Source organism: Lutra lutra, chromosome 13 (assembly GCF_902655055.1).
Source record: "Lutra lutra chromosome 13, mLutLut1.2, whole genome shotgun sequence".
In the NCBI taxonomy this organism is placed as follows: domain Eukaryota; kingdom Metazoa; phylum Chordata; class Mammalia; order Carnivora; family Mustelidae; genus Lutra; species Lutra lutra.
Window position 1 is genome coordinate 11,430,344 of NC_062290.1, and position 19,771 is coordinate 11,450,114.

The following is a 19,771-nucleotide window of genomic DNA, read 5'->3' on the forward strand; positions in this document are numbered from 1 at the left end:
AGATGAGGAAGCAAGCTTGGGGCGGCGGGGGTTGAGGAACGGACGGAGGAGTGCGGTGTAAGGGAAATGATGGAGAACTAAAATGAAGGTTGTGTGACGGGATGGGTAAGTGGATTTTTCCTCGAGTTCGGCAATTGCAGGGGAGATGGAGTGGAGGGGGGATGGTGTGAGGTGCTCCCCTCCCCCGGGCAGGGGCAGTCACACCCACAGGGGACAGTCGTCTCCTCCAGGGGGCTGGCTGAGAGGTACCCATGAGTAAGCCTGCCCGCCCCCCGCCGCTGCTCCCGCCCGGTGCTGGTGACACAAGGGGACCCCTAGGACCCCCCCTCCCAGGGTGCTGGGATGTCCACACTAGCAGGCGACACAGCCAGTGTTGAGCAGGTTTCAGAAGACGCCTGGGCCCTGGGCAGAAGCAGGCCCTCCGTGAGGGCCACGGGGTGGCCTGCGGTGGAGGGGGTGGGGGATGGGGAAGAGCCTCTGTTTCTCCTACCTGGGGCCCCCTCACTGTCCCTTCCCCGAAATAATAGGACGCTTGGCCAGGGCCAAGAGGTGAAGTTCATATTTATTGTTGAAGCAACCCTTACAGACATCAGCGTTCCGGTAAGTAAAGGAAGAGAACACACCGACTACATGACCCCCCGCGCGGCACAGGGGCGGGCGGGCCAGCGGGCCGGACCCGGGGACCACGCTGGTGGAGAAGTACATTCAGTGGGTGTGCGGCGCCAACGTTCCAGGCTCACGGGCGTATATTACTGTATTTATATAATTTATATTTATATATAGAGATCGAGTTTTGTGTATACAAAGAACGATATTGTTACAAATACAATACTCTACTTGTCCCAAGCTTTACAGTAAGCTCTGTTGCACCCTCTTTACAGACGGTAGTACACGTTCACACTGCAGGGGCTGCACTGGATATGTACAAGGAGTTTCCTTCCCACGGGGTCCTCACGCACGCACTGCCTTGACGGGGGGTGGGGACTGAAGGATCAGGGCGTGTGTCCCCGTTGGCCGGGACCAGGGAGGGCGCAGACAGACGCGGAACTCAAACCAGCCAGCGGCCTTGTCAGCGGGAGAGTAAACATATCTGGAAGGAGGTGGCTCTTGGTTGTAAACAGTGGTAACAGCCACACCACTGGGTCAAGGGACCCAAGTGGGGCTCGTGGGTGGGTTTCCTCGGCGTGCAGATGGGGGTGTGGAGTGCGAACGGGGGCCTTGGGGGCGGCGGGAGTGATGGGGGAGGTAGTAGGTTACTCTGGGACTCTCTGAGGCCGGTGGGGGGTGGGCAGCGTCCGGACAGCAGACCTGCACGCGGAGGCTCGGTGGCCAGTGCCCCGGGGTGGGCTCGGGGCCCCATGGGGCCCGCTCTGGTGATGGAGCGGACGCTGGGTCTTGGTCTCTGGGGGTTTCCTCCTCTCGCAAACTCAAGGTGGACGGTGGCTCCCTGAAATGCTCCCAGGGAAGAAGGCAGAGACGATGCGTTCTGGGTGCATCCTGGCCGGACTGGGGGTGGACGGATCTGAGAAACTGTCCCCAAAGCTGAGTCACTGGCACGTCATCCCAGCCTAGCAGCCGGAGTGGCTTTTTGCCCGGGCCCTCTTGGGAAGCTGCTCTGTATACAGTCTCCCCCAGGAGATGGGGTTCGGGCATTTACACTTGTAACTACACACATCGGGATGCCGGAAGGGAAAGACCACCCCGTCCCATGGGGTTCCCCAGAACAGACGTGCTGACACTTCCGAGCCCGCCTCCTTGGCTAACCGAAGGTGAGTGACCCCCCTCCCCCGTCCGCTGGGAGCAGGGAGAAGGGGCTCGAGCCAGGCCCACCCATGCCGAGCTCCAGGAACACTGCTATCCGGGCATGAGGGGCCACTCCGACGGACAGAAGGGGCGTGGTGGACAGACCCCCCTCCTCTCGGGAGAGCTCACCAGACGGGCTTTTCCGGCAAATGCTGCCGAACGTGCCAAGATTTCTGTGCCACAGCGACAGAACGGGTGTCCGCTCTCCCCTCACCTTTGGGTAGAGGTGCTTCCTTATAACTAAGGGGAGACCGCCCTGGGCTGGTGCTCGGGGAGCCCCCCGTCTGCTGGCCTGTAAAGGACAGGCCCCCGCTCAGGTGTTGGGGCAGCAGGTGGACCTGAGCCCCTCCCATGATTAGCCCAGGCTCCTGATGCCTAAAACACCAAGAATGCTTTGTTTCTATTTCACCCAGTCTTTCTGCCAGAGGAAGGACGGACGATGGCTCCTGAGACTTCCTTACATCGTCAGACACCCTACCGTGTGGCCACCGGAGGACCTGGAGCCACAATCTGCTGCTCCCGGCTGTGGTGGGGCTGGCCGTGGGGCCGAGCACCCTCAGAAAGTCCAGGGGTCCTGACTGTCCACGCCAGCGCCCCTGGAGAGGGGGCAGCCCCTCGCCGGAGAACGTTCAGGAGGCGGCAATCCCTCTGCCTTAGCGCTCATACTATAGTCAAATCGAGGGCCAGCCACCGACGCCTTTGGAACCTTCGGCTCTCCTGACTCTCAGAAAACAGGAGGCACAGCCATCCCAGGGGAACTGACTGCTTTGGGGCGGGGGGCGGGCTTTTGTTCCTGTTTTTTAAAACCCCCTTTCCTCCCTCCATTCGACACGTGAATACACCAGCTGACGTGTGCTCGCCGAATTCCTATTTCCACAGACACAACATAAATGTCCCGGTGCAGAGAACAGGGACTATATTAATATCACAAAATATATTAGTTTCTCTTCCCCCGTCTCTGCTGAGGTCAGGAACGAAACAAAACGAAAACCAGACCGACCCACACCCACCTACATGAACACAAAATGCTCTTTGGACCCAGAATAAGTGACAACTGGCTCAGAATAATATTATGAAAACACCCGCACCGAACTGAGACCCAGCCCACGGATGAGGCACCTGAAGGGGACACTCGAAGCTCTTGGACTCACGAGGCAGCTGTTTCTGGCACACGCTTGGGGATTCTTAGGCATAGGGGGGAGATCATTCCTATCCTCTTAGTTGTGTGGTTTATTACTGTTCTGGCCTCTGACCATCCCGTGCTGCCTCAGGGGCCCTGAGCAGAGGAGAAAGCTGGTCCTGCCTTGGGCACCCGGGCCCTCTTCCTCGGGTGGGAGCAGTCCATTGTTCCCAGACTCCCCACATGTAGGTGGAGTGGGGGGCCTGCGGGGAGCCCACTAATGCTGAGCCCAGGTGGTGCCGGGAACCAGGCCTCAGCCCCCGAGGGAGTATCTCTCTCAGGACAGGGCTGGGCAGCCCCGTAGGCCACCCAGAACAGGGGAAGGGGCCTCCCAGAGAGGCCATGGGGGCCTTCCAGAGGCCAGGTGTGCCTCACTGGTGATGGGAGGTGGTGAGAGGGACTGTATACGTGTGTGCGAGACAGCAGGGGGAGGGAGCCCCTGCCCGTGCTTATCTGATGGTGGGTAACCTGGGACGACCCAGGGAGGCCGCTCTCCTGAACCGCTGAGCTTTCTGCAACGAGATGGTGCCCCAGGCAGCTCCCCTTCGACCCTTGGGTGAGAAGGCTCACGTTAAACAACACGATGTTGAACCTAAAACTAGCTACAGAAGAGGCATAAGGTTGGCTCAGAAATTCTGGGCAGAGATGCGGGGCGTCCCTGGTCCACAGCTGGCAGGGCAAATCCTTAAAGATGCAGCTGGTCCCTGCCGTCCCCCCACATTCCCACACGCTGCCAGGGGCTGGAGGGCGGGCCTGGCTGCGTCCACGCCCTCCCTGCCCTGAGGAGCACCTCCTACGAGGCCAGCTCTCTGGGAGGGAGGGCTCCCTGTAAGCAGCACCCGCCCTCCTCCAGACCCACCCCGGGGGCCCTCCAGCACGGTGCCGCGCTGGGCCGACACCCGGTGGGCCGTGGCTGCTCTCCATCCTCCAGGGGGTGCAGAGAGAACTTCCCTGGCATTAAAAAAAAAAAAAAGAAAAAAATGTGCAGACCGGAGAGAGAGACGGAGCAAAGAGGTCTGCGGATTCTTCTCTTCCTGTGTAGAACCGGTGCTGGGCGTGAGGGGGACGTCTCAGTGGGCACAAGATGCAGAACGAGAAACACACCACGAGTGAGGGCAGTCCTCCATGCAAGCCGCCCGCGGGCGCGGCCTCAGATGTACACGGGCTGCTCCTGCGCTGTCAGCAGTCGGTACATGGCCGCCGGCATCGTCTTCATGTGGATCTGGGGGTGGGAAGGCACGTCAGGGGGCAGGGGGCCGGGGGCTGGGGAGGCATCGACCCCTGTGGCCCCGGATGGGGGGCAGCACCTCTAACCACAGGGGGCTTTGAAGACTCCCACCCCCCACCCCCAACAGGGACCTGACCCCGGCCTCCTGGAAGAGAGGAATCCACGGGCTTTCTAAAATGTTTGGGGCGGCAGAGAGAGAGCAATGGCAACGAGACAGGATGTGTTTTCCCAGCCGATGCCATGTTCTTGCTCTCATCAGGCTGTGTTTGGGGTTTGTCATCCCCCCCACCCCCCCAAGAAGGAAAACCTAAGGAGAAGGACGGTGGTTTGTCACTGTTCCCACCCCCTCCTTCCCTTGCAGGTCAGGTGGTGCAGGAAGGGGGCCTGGGAACAGCCATCCCGACCTCAGGAGGCCCTGGAGGGCAGGGGGACTCTGTTGATTAGACTCCCATCGAAGACGTCCATCTCCCCAGCACGTTAACTGGAAAGACAGACAGAACTCGGGCGGCTCCTGAGGGAAGCCCCACGGATGAATCCGCGAGTCCAAAGTGGAAGGAGAGCAAATAATGCGAGAGAGACTGGCCCCCACTGTCAGGAGCTGCTCTGAGGCCCGGCTGGTCACGGGGCTAGGTCTGGGCTGACACGGACGGTTCTGGCTGGCGCTCGGGGCTGGGGACCGGAACGGACACTCCCTGGAAGACCTGGGAGGGGCCGCACGAGTGCAAGGCCAGGGGTGCCAGGGGCACCAGGGGCAACAGGGGACCACCCCTCCACTCCCCGCTGGCTCCTACCTCTCCCACCGCATTGGAGAGGATGTGGACGATCTTCTCGTGGGGGGTGGCCACCACGCTCTGCCCGTTGATCTCAATGATCCGGTGTCCCACGCGGACGCCGCCTCGCTCCGCGATCCCCCCTCGCATGAGGCTGCAGATCTGTCGGGGTCAAAGGCCACGTTACCCTTCAGGGCAGCACCACGTGGTGGGCGCGGGGTGAGGACAGGCCTGTCCTTCTTGGACCCCCTGCCTTCTCATCCCTAAGAAGCTTCTGTGGTTACTTTGGGGGCAGGTGAATCTCTCGGTTTCTTTTCACAACACACAGGACCATGCGCCCGTGAGCTCCGCGTGTCATGGGGTGTCACAGCCTGCTGAGCTCTGATCGCTTGTCGTCGCAGCTGGGGCCGGGGAGACAGAGCCGTGTAGGGGTGGGACTCAAGACCCCTGGGACTCGAACATCGAGCTGGCTCATGTTCGAAGCCTGCTTTCCGGGGTCACAGTTACACGAGCCCAAGTGTGGCCAGCTCCCTTGTTCAAACTCACTTCTCACGGAACGACCACCGTGGCTGGCTTCCGCCGCCGCAGGGCCAGGCCCGCAGCATGCCAGAGGTGTGCTCTCTCCAGGACCTGGGGGGCTCTGGGCTCAGCCCTGGGGGCCCAGCCATCCCCACCTCACACAAAGCATCAGACTTTCCCCCAAAAAACATGTTCTGAATTTACAGAGGTGACTTTTCACTTCAGATCATGCATCTTTTCAGCCCGTGTAGACAAGACCTCGGCATTCCGTGACAATGTGCTGTGTCTAGGTGTGTGGACACTGTGGGCCTCGGGGTACCCTGGGGTCAAACACTGCGAAGGTGGTTCCCACACTTCAGACAAAACCAACGGATCCACTGCTGTCGTCCATCCACCCTTTGTGCATATCTGAGCAACTTCTCAAGTTATTTGAATATGAACAAAGTGAACAAAGCCAGTGGATAAAAGCAGCCATCTGCCCCAAACAGTGAGGAGGACCCTGGCTCCCCAGCCCAGCACGAGGCCACTGAGGTACGAAGAAGAGATGAGGGGCGGGGTGTTTCCACACCAGCGGGGAGCCTCAAGGGTATTTCTAAACCTTGAAAACATAGCGAAATAAGTTTTTAATAACTTAAAACTCTTAACTGCAACTCAAGGGGGAAGAGAATAGGGTTCTTCAATTTGGAAAGATGGAGGCAAACGGGGAGGACGCATCTAAAACCTAAAAGTCAAGAGGGTCACAGGCCGTGGACAGGACTGTCCTCACAGCCCAGACCAGAACGAGGCAAACAAACCAGGACCAAGGGGAGCAGTACTGAGTATGGCGTTTCAGTCTGGGACGGAGTTGTTCTGGAAAGTTCTGTGAATGGATCTACCTCATGCGACTGAATTGTAGGCTTAAAAATGGTCTGAATGGGGGCACCTGGGTGGCTCAGTGGGTTAAGGCCTCTGCCTTCGGCTCAGGTCATGATCTCAGGGTCCTGGGATCGAGCGCCGCATCAGGCTCTCTGCTCGGTGGGGAGCCTTCTCCCCCCACCCCTGCTCTCTTTGCCTGCCTCTCTGCCTGCTTGTGATCTGTCAAATAAATAAAATCTAAAAGAAAAAAAAATGGTTTGAATGGTCCGTTTAGCACTGTGTGTATGTTACCACAGTAAAGAAAAAAAAAAGGAAGTATTGTTTCAACGCAGACATCCAAGTGATGAAAATACTCTTCAGTCCTACCGTGCTATTTCAGGTTAAAAAAGCGAGATGGAGACCAGGCGTGGGTCAGGGGCCCGGGGGCTCCCTCCGGGGCTGTGCCTGGAGTCACCAGGGAGCCCGCCCCACCCCAGTGCTGCACACTCGGGGGCTGGGGGGCAGCGGCTCTGCAGGGGCTCACGTGAGCAGCGCCCCCCCCCGCCCCAGGCCCGGAGGGGTTGGAAGGGCTCGGGGGCGCATCCCAGACTGTCTCAAGTTGGCAGCTGGGAGCAGCACCCTGCCCTGTCCCCGAGAGCTGCAGGGCCCGGCTGTGGGAAGCACCTTTCCCTTCCCGTGTGGAAGGCCCAGAATTCTCTGCCCGGATGGGATCTGCCCTCGCAGGAGGCCCAGCGGCCGCCCCCACTCAGCCCTCGCCTTGCTACACACATTCGGGGACCTGCCCGGCTCTCAGAGAGTAAACACGTAAGATCCGGCACCGAGCCGGAGCGCTGTGTGTCAGGCCTTGGCGAGGGCGCGGAGCCGCACTTACGATTCCGTTCTGGACGCTGAAGCCCAGCTGGTAGCGCAGGTCCGGCCTCCTGATCAACACGGTGGTCACCGGGGGGCACCGCACGATGTTCAGCTTCACCCGGGGCTGGTTCTTCAGGCCCTGGAACGGGAACGGGGCACGGTGGAGACGGCAGCCAGGAGCGGGCAGAGGAGATCAAAGCAGACGGCACCGAAGGCCAAAGGAGCCCCAAGGGGTCTTATTTTGGGGACCCGTGAAGCAGCCCCACACACAGGCCGACGGTGCCCGAGCAGGGACAACCCACGGCCCCATGAGACAACTCAGGCTCCAGAGAGGTCACGGACCCCGCCCCCGCGGCCAGTGCGCTCCGAGTGGGGGAGTGTGGTCGGGTGGGAGCGACCAGCCGGCCTCCACCGTGTCGGCACCACGTGTGAGCTCCGCACCATCACTGTCCCTCCAAACCCACCCCGGTGACGAAACCAGCCGAACCGCCCGTCACTGAGCACGGCCTCCGGCCACCCACCGGGGCCATCTCCCTCGGTCTCCTCGACAAACTGCAGCTCTATGTCCGTTTTATAGAAGAAAAAACTGAGGCTCAGAGACTCTTGGCAACTTACACCGGCAGCGCATCCAACTCCACGTCTGCTGCGTTTCCAAACCCAAGCGTTTTCACCGACACCACAACGCCCCACACAGACAGCGGGAGGCTGTGTATCACGATGAGCCAGGTTTGCTCAACAAAGACGCCAGGGAGAACGTCAGGAAGACAAACTTGTGCCACCAAATCCTTTCTTCTGGCCTGCACGGGGCCTGTTTCCAGCTGACTTTCCTACCTGGTGAGAGTCCAGGGCTCCTGCCCTCTGAGCCCCACCTGCCCCCGGTGGACGGCCGCTGGTGCTCTCGGCCTGAGTGTGGACAGGGCCCAGTTTAACATCCCACCTCTGGCCTCTCTGCCCCTCCACTTGGTGTTCTGAACCGCTCGGCTTTCTGCAGGATTGGAGGCTCCCTGTGGCTGCACTTCAGCTAAGGGTGACTTGGGGTACACACGCAGGCAGCCCTCACCAGCCACTCTCTGTGGTTCCAGAAACTTCTCTAGGAAACTTCTCTGGTTCACAACGTGACGATGTCACGGCGGAGCAGCAGCTGAGCCGAAGCAGCCGCTGTCCTGGTCCATGGGGAAGCCAGGCTTCCGCACACGGGGCCCACGGTCCCCACCCACGGGGCCGGATGGGGGGTCACAGGGCCTGTGCTCATGCTGTGCTTCTGCTTTGGCAGCTGGGAGGCCTCAATTCTCTGCCCCCCGCGTCCTCCACCTCAGGTTCCTTGTGGCCCCGACAAGCGGCGGTGACACCCGGAGGTCCCTTCCCGTCCTGGCTCTGACTTCACAGCTTCCCCTGCTGCTCTTTCCCTAGCGTATCTGCCGACAGCACCACGTTTTGGCTATTATGCGTAAAAACACCCGTTTCTATGACGTCAAGGAGGCTTGTTTTGGGGGGTGGTGCTCAGATATGAATGAATGTACGGCTGACCCTTGAAGATGCAGGGGTCAGGAGCGCCGACCCCCGCCCCGCCGACCGGTGCAGTAAAATCTCACGTGTATAAACCGAACAGGTAACAGCCTCATCGATAACACGAATGGTTAACCCAGACTTGGTGTGTGGCTTCTACGCTGGGTTCTCACAGTAAAGTCAGCTCGAGAGAACCGACATTAGGAAAGTCACAGGGAAGAGAAAATACGGGTACGGTTCTGTGCTGTTATTTCTTGAAACACACCCACGATTCCGTGCTGCTCACGGGGACACCGCATTTCTCCCTCGAGTGCCGCCTCTTTCTCAGTCACTGGCAAGTATCGGTCACCCTCAGTGTGCCCAGGCAGGTGTCAGGCACCCGGAGGGGGGCGGTGGGGGGCTGTGGACACATGTGGGGCCACCGGAGGGTTGAGCCCCTGTCCCCCGCTCCCTCCACAGTCACACACCCAGAGATCAGGAAGCTGTGGGAAACCAGACGGAAGTAATGCTTAAGAAACCAGCACAGTAGTGAAAAGTGCAGCCTCGGATGAAGCCATCTGTTTTGAATGTTTCTACCTATTAACCGCTGGGGTTACACAGGTAGGTTTTGTGAGGCCTGGGGAAACCTTCCGGGCACCCTGAAATGCCAGAGAACGACTCGATTTTCTCGATCAACTAAAAACAAAAAAGTTCACATCGTTCTGGTGGGTTCCATGTGTGTGTGTGAGAATTAAGAGGCCCGATTTGTCCCTCAGTGAGTGAATTTCTAGACTGGGGACATGTGCTACAGGGCTAGGCTTCAAGAGAGGGGCCGTTGGGAACACCAGACCACGCGTCTGCCGGCCGTCCCCGAGCGATGCTTCGAGGTGCGGCCTGTTAGACGTTGGATTTCTGAGCTGCCATTTTACAGGAGGTGACAGACACAAGTGGTCATTCTGTCCCCATGGCTGACCGTAGTGGAATGGTGTAGCTGATTAAGAAACACTGTGGGAGGGGAAGGGGAGGGTGGAAAGGATGGGAGAGGGGAGAAGCCAGAATGGTTTCTATAGAAACAGGAAAGCCAGACCACGATGAGCCCGTGGAAGGAAGGGGAAGCAGTGCTCTACTTTAGGGGAAAAAAAAAAAAAAAGTCAGGAGGGAAGGACCATGGAGGCAAATAAACTAGCTGACTGCTGAGAGGCTTTGCCTTCGGAATTACGACAGGGGAAGTAATGGCTAGGGAAGAAAGCAATTAAAATGATTAAAATGACTCCATGCCTATAACTCTATTCTAGAAATGCATTCTGTTTCCATGGTTTACACCCTCGTTTCTCAAGCTGCATTGGAGGAGGGTGATGTCATCACCAGTGTGGACAAAGAAGCCCGTGATGGACCTGGGGCAGCCGCCTACGTTCAGCAACGGCTCCAGGTGTCTCACGTCCAAGTTTTCGAAGCGGTGATTGATCAGGGTGAGAGGCGCTTGCTAAATTCACGGCAAGCGGCGTCGGCGCAGCACCGAAACAGGCCACGCTCCCCGGCGCCCGGAGGAAGTCCCACAGGTTCCCGGCACTGGTCCCGGGGAGGGGCCGTGGGAGCCGGGGCTTGGGGTGTGGGAGGAGGCAGAAGAGAGCATGTTGTCTGGGGAGTTTTAAACCACCATCCCCCCCACCCCCACTGGAAGTCCTCATCGGGCACCGGCTGGATTTCTAGCTGAAATCAGTGCTCGAATTCTGGCCCCAGCCAGGCTGGGCTGGCCCCACGTCGGCACTAGACACGGAAGCACATCCCCGGACGCCGCCCGCGGAGGCCCTGATGTCTTGCTCTGCGTTTTCTGCGGTGCTCTCTTTCATCACCACGTGGACTTCTAATTCTCTGATCCCACACAGACCTTTTTACAGACCTCTGAGATCGGTTCCCAGCAGCAACGAACGCTTCCCCTGCGGAAATGGCTTCGACGGTCGTCCGACTGGTGGCTCGCAGAGCAAGCGGCGTGTCCACCCCGCCGGGCAGCCCAGCGGAGAGGAGAGGAGTCCCCGTGTGGTCCCGGAGGGTGGCACTGCCTTTATGGGCTCAGCCTCCTGCATCTGGCCTGCCTCCCTGGACCTAGATGCAGCTGAACTCTGGGGAAACCCAGGCAGGTCCTCTGCAAGCCAGGTGCCCAGGGGAGAGGGCTGGCTGCTGTGGGGCAGGGGGAGGTGACGGGACTGCCTGGCAGGTGATACTGGCTGCCCCCTGCACCTCTTCCCGCGAGACGCCGTAACATGCCTCCTCCCTGGCTGTCTCGACCTCAGCTGTCTCCTGGGGAAGAGGACACAAGATCCCTTCACTGAGAACCACTGCCCCAGGGGCCAACCAGACACTGCTCAGCGACATCACGGGGGCTGAATGTCCTTGCTCCATGGCAGACCCCTGCGTGACCCTGAATGATTACATCACCTCTCCATGCCTCAGTTTCCTTGTGTGTACGGCAGGCACGACACCAGCCCCTACCCTGCAGCAGGCTGCCGTGAAGGCTCTATCAGCAAATGCGCACGTTCCCGGAACGACGCCAGGGGAGCAGCGCCCAGCAGCCAGTAGCGTCTCGTCTCCCCAGCAACACCAAGCTCGTGGGCGCAGACTGCCTCCACCACGTCTGGTTCCCATGGCCCCTCAGCGCTTCTCATGCACACACCATGCTCACAAGTGCCCTGCTGGCCAGTGTGAAAGGGCATCCGTAAACCTTTGCCCATGTGACTCAGTTGCCAAACGTACGTGCATCTTGTATCCCCACTCCGGCCCCTGCCCCTGGCCTTGCCACAAGACCACGGCACCAGCTCAGCCTTCCCTGGCCAGATCCGACTTGTCTTGGCCGCCTGCAAAGCCAGCCCCCTGCCCATCGGTTCAAGCAGGAACCCCCGAAGGCCGCTTTCCTTTCTGTTATGCACCTGCCTATGTCTTACCCTCCTTCCAAGTCCCCCTTTGAAATCAGAAAAAGCTCCTTCCTCTGCATGGCTCTAGCTCTTCACCTCTCTGTTGCCATTAGGGTCCACTGAACCCTTTTATTTTTTAAGATTTTATTTGTTTGAGAGAGAAAGAGAAAGAGCATACGCAAGAGCCTGGGGGCAGGGGAGAGGGAGAGGAGGAGGAAGAGGGAGGGGCAGACTCCCCACTGAGCAGGGAGCCGACATGGGGCCCTATTCCAGGACCCCGAGATCACGACCTGAGCAGAAGGCAGACGTCTACCTGACTGAGCCACCCAGGCGCCCCAACACGGAACCTCGCCGTGCAGGCTGACATCCTGGCTTCCCCGTAGCTCAGCTCAGCCTAACGGAGGCCCAGTAAAACACGTCTCAATGAATACGTACGTTCAAAGTAGGTTCATCTTTTTTTTTTTTTAAGTAACTTCTACACCCAAAGTGAGGCTTGAACTCACGACTGCAAGATCAGAAGTCAAACCTCCACTGACTAAGCCAGGCGGGCGCCTCTCGGTTCTTTAATCTTTAACGTACATTGAGAAGGGGTAGAAGTTATTTAAGTGTAAGATGTAGCAAACATAAATGAGGCCCAAGAGGACCCTTTTCTCCCTCAGGGTAAGATAATCTTATGAGGAATCAGACCACATCTGTGTCATGAAGGACAAAGAGGCACCCATCCCTGCGTCCTCTACACTCACTTTGACTTCCATGCTCGGACTGCCCAGCCACGGATGCTGGCTTTTGTGATTTTTCCTTAGTTTGGAATAAGATGGATTCATTTTCCCTCTGTCTCTCCTACACACGCACACGGCTGAGCTCTAGCTCCCAGGCCTTCAGGGAACCCTGAGGGACGAGAGCGTGTTGTGGAATCCCAGTCGGCCTGTGGGTCTCGGGGCCTGGCGGGGCCGGGGTCAACAGACACGGTAACGAAGGCGGAATGTCCCTACGGACCATGCTGCCGGCAACTCCCGATGTGTGCGACAAACTACCCACAAGTGCTTGGTTTCTAAGAAGAAAATCTAATTTCTTCCTCTCAAATACCCACGTTTTAGTCTCACGTGAGTAGCTATTCTCAGCCTTAGGCAAGAGTGTCCGTTTGGGCTGAACGAGAAGGAATTAGGCTCAGGTGTGAGAGGGAGCACACAGCCTGCACCACAAGTCCCCCCCCTTCTCACGACACCGGGCCTGTGTGGATCCCGTCACCCGCAAGCTCTGGGGCAGGACACGTTTGCTTGGGTCACCGCCGCGGCCACTGCGAAGGAAACCGTGCTCTCGAACTTGAAGCGCTGCCATGATTTCCAGCGGGGATGGCCCACGACCTCAAGTGCATCTAGCTGACTCTAAGTGACGGGGCGCCTGAGCGGCAGGAAATTCAGTTAAGGCTGAGACTGGCTTAGGGAAAGGGAGTGCTGTGATTGACTAGTGATGTCTGCAAGGTGCACCGTACAGACAGTAGTATTATGTGAGCCAAATATACCGTCTCTGATGTAGGAACGATTTCAGGGAGGAGTCTGCGTGAGTGACTTGGTGGTTCAGAGGCTGAGTGCGGGCCCAGACTTTTATTACCTGTGTCCCCCCTCCTCTGGGTGTGACACTGTGTCTGCTCAGAACATGAATGACTGAAAAGCGGTCCCACGTCCTCCATCTCAGGTGTGTAACATCAGCCCCTTTCCCACCTCCAGGTACCTTGATGATGCTCTGGCAGGTGGAGAGAGGCAAGCCCACCAGACTGGTGCCGTTTATGGACATGATCTGGTCCCCGATGTTCAGCTTCCCCGATTTCTCAGCAGGTCCCCCGTGCATCATGTTGGCTATGATCACGGTGGGCAAGATGGACCCCCAGCCAGACTCCACGATCACCACCCCTAGGATTTCTCCTTTCTGCTTCTCTATGAAGACCTGAAAGGAAAACACAAAACCAAAAACCTAAATCGACAGCCACCTGGGGCAGCGACACACATCAAGGCCTCCCCCCCCCCCGCCCCCGCCGACTTCCCATCGTCACTGAAGGAGAACGGCATCTCCCTGCCGGTTCTGGCCCGGACAAGCCCTGTCCTCTCTGGAGGCTGTCTCTCGACGCCTGTTCCAAGGGAGCAAGCTTGCCACGGCCAGATGAACACAAAGGGCTCCAGGTGCTTTTCTCCTGTGGTCCCCCAGGAGCGGGAGGAGAGGCTGTGTGGCTGGGGACATGGGGGCGGGGGGTATTTACGATTTCCAGAAATAGGTTCTGGAGTCTCTGCACAGGCTGCCCTATTCCACAGCGCTCACCAAACCCCCCCCCCCCCAGCATTTAAGATTCTTGAGGTAAAAATAAGTAAACAGACATTACAGAAACATTTCTTTGCAAGGAGCAAGCTGAAAAGAAAGGAAAAAGGAGGGGGGCTAAGGTTATCACAACCAACATGGATGGAGGTGCACGTAGGAAGACCGTATTTCTAGACAGACGGAGTTCTGTGTGGCCCTCCTTGGCAGGGTGGAGAACACAGGAGTCAGGTCTGATACCTGCAGCCTGTGAAGGTTTGCAGAGACACTACAAAGGGACACAACCACTTTCTGAAGCCTCTGACAAAAAGCGTATGTATGTATTGATTCCTAGTCACGGCTGGAGGCTGCTGGGGTCTGACAATGCCCCCCCCGCAGGCTGGCGTCCCTGCCCCTTCTCCAGGCTGCTGAAGCTTGCAGCTGGCCGCTTCTCTGGAGAGCTGCCCGACAGGAGACATTCCCCGTGATGGGCTGCTGGACTGTGTTCCCCTCGAAATTCCTACGTTGGAGGTCCAACTCCCAGGACCTCAGAATACGACCTTATTTGGATACGGAGTCTTTACAGAGGCAATCACATTAGAATGAGGTCATTGGTGTGGGCCCTAATTCAGGATGACTGCTGTCCTCACAGAAAGGGGAGGTTTGGACGCAGACATGTACACGCGGAGGGGAGACGATGTGAAGACACACGGAGAAGACCGTTCTCTCCAAGCCAGAGTGAGGGGCCTGGAACGCCCCCGTCCCCCTCAGCCCTCAAAAGGAACTGACCCTCTGGACACCTTGACCTTGGACTTCAAGCCTCTGGAATGGAGACAATACGTCTTTTTACCATGAAGCGGCCCAGTCTGCCGTGCTCTGTTCAGATGGCCCAAGCGCACTGACACCCCCCGTCCGATCTTGGTGTCCGTGACTGACTGGCACAGGGCACAAAGGCCTGCCAACCCCTTTGGCCCAAGCTGGGACAAGCCTGCCCTTAAATCTGTGACCCAGAGCCCCTCTGGATCAGAATGAAGCTCGTCTCCAGCAAGGCCATGTTCCTTCTCGGGTCCCCACCACCCTGGTGCCCACACTCGCTTTTTCCTGAGTGCCCTCTCCCCAAAACTCCCTGAACAGGAATCCCTGTCTCAGGCTCTGCTTCTAGGGCACAGAGGACACCTGACCTACGTCAGTGAAGAAGAGAACAGGAATCGCTTTCTCATAAAGGTGCTTCTGTCTACTGGATAAAGCCCAAGCCCCTCAGCTAGATGTTCAAGGCCCCTGGCTCTGACCTGAACCCAGTGGGGACCCCTTCGTGTCCTCTTCCACACACACCCCATGCACCAGTCGTGCCATCTCATTCATGGCTCCCCAGACAATTCCCGAGATTTCCGACCTTCGTGCTTCCGTAACTTTGGCTCAGGCCCCCAAATCCTTTACGCTTCCCCAAGAACACCCAGGTGTCCAGACCAGCTCAGGGAGCTGCGTTCTCCTCCAAAGCTGCCCGTCCCTCAGCAGCGTCCTGCCAACCCCACTCCCCACCCCACCTCCTGCCCCCACACCGTTCCGCCGTTCCCCACGCTGCTGGGACTTCTGCCTGGCCGGCCGAGCTCGAAGAAGTACCTACATCTTTGCAGTTTTCCGACTTGGAGAAGTGGATCAGGTCATCGTTGTACATGTCCTGGGTGTTGAGCAGGTCACTATACTCCTTCTGGCTGAGATCTTCAGGGTTGATCCCGTTGGCCCTGAGGAATTCCTGGTACGCCACGCTGAATGCCTGCCCGATGGACTGTGCGATGAGCTGGGCCTAGACAGCAGCCAGAGAGGGAAGACAGCAGTCAACCAGGCAGCAGGATGGAGAGCCCCAGGGGTCAGCTGGGCCAGGTGGTCGACACGGGGCGCGAATCTCGGCCGGAGCCTGTGCTCAGAATTACTAGGGACGTGTTTTGCTAAGGCAGTGACCACAAGGGGGCTCGTGGCGTTGAGGGGACAGGACTCAGAGATGCTGGACTTGTGCCATGAGCGGGACCGGCCTGCACGATGATGAGCCTTCCTACACCCCGAACGATGCTCGATTGCCCCCTGGATGCTCCTATGCATGTAACACCAGGAACAAACCACGTGTGTCTGTGTCTGGGACTCGACTTCAGGTTATATAACACACAAAGGCATGACTTGCCCAGCTCTAATGCACGTGGAACGTTCCAAGAAGACAGCTGCTGTGTCAACTGGGAGAAGACGACGACTGGCTTTGTCTGGCACTTTACTGGAAAGAAGCATCGTGACTCTGGAAAATCATTAGCCTCAGTGCTCGTCAGGGTATCTGGGATTCGCACGGCGAGGGGGTCCCGTAGGGGTGGGGTGTGTGTATCTATTTTCTTATGGGCCCTCCATTCAAGATGTCACATGCAAGTGTTTATGACGGTCAGTGAAACACCGCGTTCTCACGTCTAAACCTATTACTCGAGGAGGTGAAAGCCTCTGACGGCTCCACTGTTCCTTCAGGTGTGGCCGGCCCCAAGCGTCTATGTACTGGAGGAAGGACCGCTTTATTTTAGCTGCCTTTCCTTTCATTTTCCCTCTGTGTTGCATGTACAGCAGTACTTCAGCTTATGAGCAGATTTTCAAAAGGGCAGCTTATATTATCTGTGAATTTTATCTCAGGACAGGAACACAGCATCACAAAACATCTGTTGTACAAAGGGGGTTCAGGGCCCCCTTGAGAACCCTGAGTCCAGCCCCATGTTTTCTGGGTGAGGAGACAGAGGCCCAGAGACATGAAGGAACCTGCTCACGGTCACACAGCTCATAGCACAGGAGAGCTGCTTCCGTGGCTCCTTTTCTGGCACTGGGCTCTGATAGCCTCTCCCCGCACCAAGTCATCCAGGCTGTGGGTTCGGCGAGCCTGCAGCCACTGGGCACCTCTCCCGTGTCCATGCTGCATGAAACGCGACCCGAGGACCCCTGCAGCGATCTGGACGCCCAGCCAACGACTGAGGGAAGCAGGACAGCGCCACAGGCCCTCGTCCTAAGCTCTTGAGGCCATGTTTCAGAATCTAGAAATTTTTAGACTTCAGAAAGGGAAAAGCTGCGTCTATCATCCATTGTCTAAAAACCCCTTTAGAACCTGGGGAAGAATCTGCTCTATAAACAACCAGTAATTTTCCTGCAGCAAAACGTGCAAGACTCACGGTGAGCGGGACAAGTCCTACACGCGGTCTCCAGCAGCTCTGGGCAGGAGTATCAGCCAGCTGACGACAAAAATCCCTTTTGCTTCTCAGAGCCCTTTTTCTGCTCCACCCCAAGATTTATTTATTTTAGAGGGAGAGAGAGCATGACTGGGAGGGGCAGGAGGAGAGGGAGAGAGAGAATCTTAATCAGACTCCATGCTGAGTGGGGAGCCCTACCTGGGGCTCGATCCCAGGACCCTGAGATCAGGACCTGAGCCAAAATCAAGAGTCGGAGGCTTAACCAACGGAGCCACCCAGGCGCCCCTCTGGGAGCTCGTTAGAGCTGGAACCGGAGGTCTTCCTTGTCATCCCCATGGCACAGGCAGGGGACAGAGGTTGATAGTTAAGGTGTTTGCTCCCCCGGAAGGGGGTGACACGGGCTGAATCCTGACAGATGGATGCCAGAGCCCACCCTCGTACCCACCCTGTGGGACTGCCTCTCTGTAGAACAACGACGAAAATCTCGAGAGCAGTGTTTTAAACACACACACGATCCTAAATCCCTCTTCCTTGCCTCCCCTCAGGAGTTTGGCTAAAAACCGCTAAGGAACAGGGACATAAGAACGAATTGGCTGAGCTTTTCTCCTTCTGTGACTCTGGGAGCTCCACGAGCCACGACAAGGACCCACCGCCTGTCCTGAGTAAGAGGGGGCAGCGAGGCCTCGCCCCAGGCGTGAGCAGCAGGGCCGGGACCACGGCCAGGACCACGGTCGGCTCACAGGCTGCACGTCCCTGTGGACGCACAGGCCAAGCGCCCAGGCTGCTGCTGGGTGGGCGGCCCAGGGAGGGGGCCGCTATCCCTTCACCAGCTCGGCGGCCCCCGCCTGTTCATGGAGGCAGGCTCCAGAGCCCACTCTCCCAGCTCTGGAAGCTAAGCGGTAAGATCCCCAGGCCCATTCTTGTCTCAACTCCTGCTTCCCCATCCTTCCCTTTCTTCACGAACTCTTGAGGACAAGCAGCCCCTCCTTGGAAGCTGCAAGCCAGGCGGAGGGGGCAGAGGGTGACAGGCACCTGCAGCCCCGGGGAGCTGGCCTAACTCCACCTTTTCACCCGCCTGCAGGACACAGGAGCTGTAAGCTTTGAAATACAGCTTTCGAAACCTTCTGAGAAACTTCTAAAGCCCATCCGCTCCCAGTCTGAGCGCTTGGCCTCAGGCTCAAAGGGACAGCAGGGAGAATGCCTGGGAGAGGCGCATCAGGCCGTCTGCCGTCTCAGTGCTCTTGTCCCCAGGGCCTGTGTACGAGAACTGGACCAGTACAGGATACTGCAAAAAGCGTGAGCATCCCCACGGCCCTGCGGCCGCAGCTGTGACGGCTCTGAGTCCCCGGGGAAGAGAGCCTCTGCCTCCTGACTTCTCGCAGGAAGGCAGTTTACTGCAGCGAGATGAATGCTCTCCTGGAGAGAAATCGTCTCCTGGAAGGAGTCAGGGCGACCACAGGCAATTTTTCTTGAAGGAGCGAAGGGCTCTCTGCTCACTATGAGGAAGGGAGCTTACTCTACTGCGGCAGGAGGAAGATCTCAGTCAACAGCATCGACATGGCCGTCTGGGTTAGGGGGGGAAGGGGGCTCTGTGGTTCCAGACCTTCCAGGCTGTGGTCCTGGCCCTTGAGGGAGCTTCTAAGGCCTATCAAGCTTTCAGAGAAGCTGGGTCCTAATGTGGTTTGATGCCTGGACACCTCTCCAGCAGGTCCAGGGATGACGGGGGAAGAAGCCAAAAAGAACGGGCCCTGCCTCTGTCATAAATGACTTTTCTCTGTTGACCATGTCACCTGGAAAGATGGGGGCTGAGGATCCCTGGGTTTGTGACAGGAGCAGCGGCTGGTCTTTGTAAGGACTAGGAGTGGGTGGGTGGTGCTCCTGCCACTGTGGGGTGGGGGGTGGTAGGAGCAGGAATCCCAACTTTCCTGCGGTCTAGAGGGCAATCCTACATAACCGAGAACTGCCCTCATGCCCAGGTGAGATGTGCTTGGGGTCCCCACAGGACTGACCACCTGACCACATTCCTTCTGCTCTTCTCTCATTCTAAGCTGTCCTCGAACTACACGAGCAGGTCCTGGCCTCAGGGCCTTTGCACTGCTCTTCTTTCTCTCAGTTGATACAGGTCTCTCTTTAAATGTCACCTCCCCAGAGACGACTTTGTTGAGTACCCCATCGGACACAGCTCTTGTCCCAGTGTTATTTTTGTTTATAAAACTCCTCACCATTAAGTTCTGTATTAAGTATATTTACCTAATTTATTTTCTGTCTCCCTATAAGCCTCATGATGAACACTTTGCCTGTTAATTCAGCTTTGTTTCCCATGTACCTGTTTTGTGCACGATTAAGGAAACCGATTCGGTTTCTGAGAAAGAGCATCTGGCCCCCCAGGGGCCGCCCAGGTCACCCAGAGGGACATCAGGGGAGGCAGGCTTACATCCTCAGACTCGAAGACGTGGCAGACCATCTTGTACTGCCGTTTTCCATCCTGGGACGGGTGGGAGGCCTCCACGTTCTCCTGGGAGTTGGAGCGGGGCAGCCGGCGGCGGGCCATCAGCACCACGATGTTCCCGATGTCAGCGATATAGGAGATGGTCCTCAGAGGGTGGTCCATCATCGTCTCCTGGGGACACAAGGGAGAGGATGCTAAGTCCAGGAGGCAACTAACGGCCCGGGAGAGA

At 57.8% G+C, this 19,771-nt stretch overlaps 1 protein-coding gene across 5 annotated transcripts in view; it reads right to left on the reverse strand.

Moving 5' to 3' along the window:
* Window positions 1–552: 552 nt before the first annotated feature.
* The window catches only part of APBA1 (amyloid beta precursor protein binding family A member 1), a 193,809-nt gene continuing 174,590 nt past the window's right edge, over window positions 553–19,771 (reverse strand). For all 5 annotated transcript variants that reach the window (XM_047698774.1, XM_047698773.1, XM_047698776.1 and 2 more), the window contains 6 exons: window positions 19,528–19,713; window positions 15,512–15,691; window positions 13,333–13,545; window positions 7,227–7,346; window positions 5,003–5,143; window positions 553–4,205 (listed from right to left, as the gene is read on the reverse strand). In XM_047698774.1, coding sequence (XP_047554730.1) covers window positions 4,134–4,205; window positions 5,003–5,143; window positions 7,227–7,346; window positions 13,333–13,545; window positions 15,512–15,691; window positions 19,528–19,713 — 912 coding nt within the window. In that variant the 3' untranslated portion in view covers window positions 553–4,133. The remainder of the gene's footprint in view (window positions 4,206–5,002; window positions 5,144–7,226; window positions 7,347–13,332; window positions 13,546–15,511; window positions 15,692–19,527; window positions 19,714–19,771) is intronic.